The 6,907-nt window shown below is 45.3% G+C and overlaps 1 protein-coding gene across 2 annotated transcripts; it reads left to right on the top strand.

Annotated features, from left to right (window-relative positions):
• Positions 1 to 1,091: 1,091 nt before the first annotated feature.
• LOC142466707 (uncharacterized) lies at positions 1,092 to 6,662 on the top strand. Of its 2 annotated transcripts, none has more exons than XM_075572027.1 (2): positions 1,092 to 1,740; positions 4,299 to 6,662. In XM_075572027.1, the coding sequence occupies exon 2, from the start codon at positions 4,406 to 4,408 to the stop codon at positions 6,248 to 6,250; it is 1,845 nt and encodes a 614-aa protein (XP_075428142.1). In that variant the 5' UTR covers positions 1,092 to 1,740; positions 4,299 to 4,405; the 3' UTR covers positions 6,251 to 6,662. The 2 variants fall into 2 exon arrangements, with proteins under 2 accessions (XP_075428142.1, XP_075428141.1); XM_075572026.1 differs by having other exon boundaries at positions 1,092 to 1,813.
• The last annotated feature ends 245 nt before the right edge of the window (positions 6,663 to 6,907 follow it).

The raw sequence follows: 6,907 nt of genomic DNA, 5'->3' as shown, positions 1-6,907 counted from the left end.
GCGAGCACACGTCTGGGGAACGCATATGAATATAAATGTGTTCCACTGACTGCATTACACAGTGATTTAGTGACCCCTCGAGCCAAATCTTCGCCGATTGATCACAGGAGAACGGATCGATCGGCAACATAGCTAATTACTTGTCAGTGTTTGGATTGCATTGAAGGGAAACATTTTTGAAGTGCAACTTCTTTAGCGGCACCTACCACATGAGAAAAATTCAGTGGCAGTGAAAGGAGTTCATGGGAACGGAAGCCAGTGGTGACGGAAGTGACGTCACTGCTGGCAGAAGAGGCCAGCAGCAACATTCACTGCCACGGAATATTGCCAGCTTCCACCAGCAGGAGTCAGGACACACACACACACACACTAGCCGCCGATCAATCCTCCTGTCCCCCCTGTGAACCATCGCCGATTAACCCCCTCGCCCCCTCCCCCCTGTGAACTGCTGCCACCGATTTAACCCTCCCTTCCCCCCGTGAACAGCCGCCAATTAACCGTCTCGCCCCCCATTGAGTCCCCACCCCCCATGAGCTGCCACCGCCCCCTCCCCATGAACCACTGCAACCAACTGCCCGCCCACCCCACCCCGTGAACCGCCGCCGATTAATCCTCCCGCCTCAATTGCACTTTAACAGCCACTCAAGTAAATGGCAATGAGCATGTGATCACAGCAGCTCTTTGCACCTCTCCCCGGACTCCTGTCTTCTCCTCACTCCTGTCTTCTCCTCACAGCCTTGTTCAGCACCATTTCTGCTCGTATGTAGCCTAAGGCCACGCCTATGGTGCCGGCGGCGTGATGTCACCGCAAGCGAAAGTTGTATTTCGCTTTGCGGCGGCGTCGCAGGCGACCAGGCTGCTGATTGGTTCAGGGGCTGTCACATGAGGCGACAGCCCCGGAAAAATCAAATAATTACGGCTACCAAAAATCGCGTTGCCCCGTCGCTTACTATAAGCGTACGCGGCAGCGACAATGCATTTGTTTTTGGGCAACGTTGCTTCGCCGGCACTATTAGCGCGGCCTTAGGCTACGGCCCCAGTGGTCACTGCTGCACGCGCGTCTGATTGCCTGGTGGCGCTTGCACGGGAAAAATAAACGATCTGTGGTCTATGTGGAGCGATGGGATGCGTGTGGGGCGTGGCCTTGACTGGGGAGGAGGGGAGTTTCAAGCCCAAACCGACATTGTTACCTTATTAGACCGTGGCTCAAGGCTTTTTCTACAGTCCAGTTTACAAATCAGTCCAGGGCATGTTATACGCTCAGGTTGCTAATGGAACACATTCCTGCTACAACACCTTGTTACATCAACCCCACTTTGTGTTTAGTTCCACTGGAAGAAAACTCACCTTTGTGTCATCTTGTCAGGGACTTTTTAATTAAAACAGTGTTTTTATTTATTTTTAAGTAATAACGTAGTCACTGGTGTGGCCCCCATTCCAATCAAACTGGGGGTACATACAAGTGACCCATCGTATATACATTGCTCTCCATTAACTTCTGTTCACGTCAAAAACTGTAGAGAAGAAAGAGAAGACAAGTCACATTCTTAACAACTTTTTTCAGCTCTTCCTTTATAAAATAGACATTACTTTGAGACCTCACTAACTGTTCCAATTTTAGATTTGTAGATTGTGCGAGAAGTGAAGAAGAACAGAACCTTGTGGCGTTGCAGTACCACAGGAAAATCTATTACAGAACCTGCACAGACCTCCCCCCACACACACAGAGCTCGTCGTCTGGTATGGAGATGAATATGGGAAAGAGCTTGGTATCAAGGGGGTGCGCTGTTGAAAAGTAACGCGCCAGCACATGGTAATCAGGAATATGTGTTACGTGGTTTTTGCATCTCTATTGTCTTATTACTGATGTTAAATTGCAACTATTGATATATCTACATACATCATTACCGGTCAACTAGAACTTAATATCACTAAACCTGACTTGAATCAAAGGGCTGGATACATCAAGCTGCAGTAACCAAAAATGCCATATTACCTCCCATAAAAAAAGCGCCTTATTATTATCATTGTGCAATGAATCAGCGTTGCAGCGCCAAAAAAGAAGCACTTTTTATCAGACCCATTAAAAGCATCAGATCCGATACAGAACAGGCAAAATATCAAATTTTCAAGTACAAACTGCCATACATCAAAATACGATATTTATATGGGATGAACGGCAGAAATACCGCAAATATTTATCATATAGTCTTTCCTATGTATATAATGGCCAATATACTGCCCATTATATTAGATTTCCATTAGATTTCCATAGCCAAGTGAGCTAAACCAAGATGGAATAGATGATAAAATTGTTGTTAAAATACATTACAGTACATATTAACCTTTTAGTGGTCCACGGGTCAATTAGTCATCGGTTTCCATGAGTAGCTGACCACACGGGATAATATACACATTACACTACCTACCCCCCTTTGCCACCTTAGTGGCTAGTAAAGCATGGCTAGTTCTTGGTTTGTCCCGAAGGCATAAACAAAACACTATGACTCATATACATCAAATTCTGTTAAAGTAGAGTTAATATCGCACCGGGGAAATAATAAACTAACGGGTGTTATTTCTGCAATTTTAAGGTGGTATATATCAAGATTGTGGTAATACTGGGTGCGATATTTGGGCCAATCTCGCGATATGGGAATTAACATGACCGTTAATAATGTGTTACATACCGCATTGGGTTAATATTTCTATTGTAGACTTCTGTAATGTCTATTATTACAGAAACCTAAGATCAAAATAACTAACCCGTTTCATGCCTGTGGTTATCAAGGTATACCACAGGCACCAAAGGGGTTAATACTATTAAAAGAAAACATTACCTAACCCTGTTGACCCGGTTAGTGGCCAGTAAAACATTGCCATTCTAGTTTCTATTTAAGGGGTTAACCCCTCACCACCCCCTCCACCCCCCATGGGAAGCCTAACCACCTTCCCCAGGGCAACTACCGTCATCACCCACATCCCCAACATCCCATACCTCCGCCCCCTTCTAGACTAATGCCCAATATCCCTATTAGACAAATGTGGTTTTAAACATCAACACAAAATATATACAAAAAAGAACATTAAAACCACTGATTATCACTGTGGATAACTAGGCCCTCTCAATGAGGGGCCCAGATATCCACATTGGCGATAAATGGTAACCCAGTAATAAATAAATACATATCACCAGGGGAGGGAGGGGGGGATGGGTGGAGGGAGCCCTCGCTACTGCCACATACACAGGTGCTGCAATCAGGGGAAATAATTGAACAACAACAAGGAGAGAAAGAACCCCTATGATGAGAGCACTCAGCGGCTAATGATACTGATAGTTACTATGAACCTGATGGAGACAATTGGTGAATGGTTGACATGTAATGGTGAATGAGTTAAAAATCAATTTTAATTGGAGAAATCCTCAAATAAAATAAATGGTCCTCAGTATGAGGTCATCCTAAACGATTAGCGAAATAATTAAAATGGAGGTAAGGGATAGGGATAATGAGTCCTATTAGATAATAGGTGCTCTCTATACAACTTCAACAACCAAGGTAAGTATACTATAGTATTAGTATACTACCACTCCCATGCATGCGCAGACCTCGGCACCGTGCAAAGGCACAGCCGGCACCGTGCAAAGGCACAGCCGTGGCCAGTGCCGCGCGTGAGAGCAAGCAGCATGTCGAGCATGCGCAGATGCGATTTGCACCGAGCGCGTGTAAGCCCGCCCAGCACCGCGTGCATTTGCAGGACCCCAGATGTCGTCCGCAAGTTCCATAATCGGCCATCTGGACCCTTTCCAATGCCTGGCCCACACCAAACAAAGAACTCGACCACAACTTCCATGCTCAGGTGCCTGTTCCACACCAAACTCACTGGTGCACTGGTGGGCCCACTCCCAATGCTACACACAAAAACAAACAGACAAAAAAATAGAGTCTCACAAACACACTCACACGCAGTGACTTACACACAGTCACACATACACAGTCACACACACACAATTCACAGTTAGTATAAATATAGACATTCAAATAGGTGAAACGGGGGTGGGAGGGGGTGCCAAGCACGCGTGTTCTACGTCAAACTTCTTTGCATTTTCTCACTGAAATTGTGTTTGGATATTAAATAAAAACATCCCCATCACAAATACAAAACAAAACAGTGACAAAGGACAAAGACGTTTCACTTAAAATGCACGTGCTTGGCACACACACACACACTTTTTTTTGATAACTAATGCCTAATTTCACCTAATTTTCTAATTACTGTATGTATTTTTTTTTGTCTAGTACAAAGACAAGCGCAAATAATCCACCCATGCCAACAGTGCAAGGTTGCTTTTAGCAGTCAGGATTACCTCCTCAAACATCTGAAGTTCAAACACCCAAATGAGTATATGGAAAAGATGAGGACAGAACAATCTTGCAACACTCCAATAAATATGACAGAAAATGCATCTTTCAACCAGTCAAGGCAATTAATAAACAATATAACGGCTTCTCATTCCAAAGGATATTTATTAACTGCTGCCACAGGAAAATATCTTGATGAAAGTGGGAAGAGTCTGACTTGGTTATCAGACCAGGACACACAGAAGAGAACACAGACCAGGAAGAGACCATATGTATGTGGGGAATGTGGAAAGGGATTTAGTCACTTATCCAACTTGAACATACACAAGAGGACACACACAAGGGAGAGACAGCATATATGTGGGGAATGTGGGAAGGGATTTAGTCGATTATCCCACCTGGACATACACATAAGGACACACACAGGGGAGAGACCGTATGTATGTGGGGAATGTGGGAAGGGATTTAGTGACTTATCCATCCTGATCAGACACAAGAGGACACACACAGGGGAGAGACCCAATGTTTGTGTGGAATGTGGGGTGGGATTTAGTCGGTTATCGAGCCTGAGGAAACACAAGTGGACACACACAGGGGAGAGACTGTATGTATGTGGGGAATGTGGGAAGGGATTTAGTCAGTTCTCCAGCCTGGACACACACAAGAGGACACACACAGGGGAGAGACCATATGTATGTGGGGAATGTGGGAAGGGATTTAGTTTGTCATTCAGCCTGAACAGACACAAGAGGACACACACAGGGGAGAGACCGTATGTATGTGGGGAATGTGGGAAGGAATTTAGTTTGTCATTCAGCCTGGACACACACAAAAGGACACACACAGGGGAGAGACCATATGTATGTGGGGAATGTGGGAAGGGATTTAGTCAGTTCTCCAGCCTGGACACACACAAGAGGACACACACAGGGGAGAGACCATATGTATGTGGGGAATGTGGGAAGGGATTTAGTTTGTCATTCAGCCTGAACAGACACAAGAGGACACACACAGGGGAGAGACCGTATGTATGTGGGGAATGTGGGAAGGAATTTAGTTTGTCATTCAGCCTGGACACACACAAAAGGACACACACAGGGGAGAGACCATATGTATGTGGGGAATGTGGGAAGGGATTTAGTCAGTTCTCCAGCCTGGACACACACAAGAGGACACACACAGGGGAGAGACCGTATGTATGTGGGGAATGTGGGAAGGAATTTAGTTTGTCATTCAGCCTGGACACACACAAAAGGACACACACAGGGGAGAGAACATATGTATGTGGGGAATGTGGGAAGGGATTTAGTCGGTTATCCCACCTGGACACACACAAGAGGACACACACAGGGGAGAGACCGTATGTATGTGGGGAATGTGGGAAGAGATTTAGTGACTTATCCCACCTGAACACGCACAAGAGGACACACACAGGGGAGAGATCGCATGTATGTGGGGAATGTGGGAAGGGATTTAGTGACTTATCCCACCTGAACACGCACAAGAGGACACACACAGGGGAGAGACCCCATGTATGTGGGGAATGTGGAAAGGGATTTAGTCAGTTATCCCACCTGGACACACACAAGAGGACACACACAGGGGAGAGACCGTATGTATGTGGGGAATGTGGGGTGGGATTTAGTCAGTTATCCATACTGAGGAAACACAAGAGGACACACACAGGAGAGAGACCGCATGTATGTGGGGAATGTGGGAAGGGATTTAGTCAGTTATCCAGCCTGAACACACACAAGAGGACACACACAGGGGAGAGACCGTATGTATGTGGGGAATGTGGGAAGGGATTTAGTCAGTTATCCAGCCTGAACACACACAAGAAGACACACACAGGGGAGAGACCTATCTCTAAAGCCAGGCATGTTTAGGGATAACTGGCGACCAAGACGCTCACATATAATTGCATACATGTATCTGTGTTATGCTCAGTGTTCGACAAATCCATTCGCTTACAGGCCCGTAGCGACTGAATCTGACCCCATGGTAACCTCCTCATGGCCGCCAAAGCAGGGCGGGATTGGAGGTGGGACTAGATGGCGAGTAAATTTTTTGGTTTAGCGAGTAGATTTTTGGGTGATTTATCAACGACTGGTTATGCTAAATCACAATGAAATGTGACTTTAGTTTATGGTGCATAAAACGAGCATTTTAAAATGATAAAAAAAAGTTCTAAGGTTTTAAATGCAGGTTATTTGTATCATTCTTATTGTAGTTTTATTTAAAGAAAAATGTTCTTAATGTTTTATATTTCCATACTGCTGGTTCTAATAAAATGTGCGTTTCCCATTATGCTGAAGCGGTATGTAGTTTCACTTAGCTTTGAATCAGAATAGTTTTACCACCACCATTTGGCCGACGGTGTTAGGGTGCAGACGGACCCTCCGCCACCAGCTGCTTCTAATGTAAATGTTATTACTGTTTAGTGGGTTAATTTAAGTGGTTTTAGCGGTCAGGGTGGGGGGTTTTAGGGTAAGGTGGGCTTAGGATATAGGGATTTTAGGGTAGGGGGTTTAGGCACTTACCTT

This window comes from Ascaphus truei, chromosome 15 (genome assembly GCF_040206685.1).
Source record: "Ascaphus truei isolate aAscTru1 chromosome 15, aAscTru1.hap1, whole genome shotgun sequence".
NCBI lineage: Eukaryota > Metazoa > Chordata > Amphibia > Anura > Ascaphidae > Ascaphus > Ascaphus truei.
Note: the sequence above shows the minus strand (reverse complement) of the source record. Positions and strands in the feature narration are given on the sequence as shown.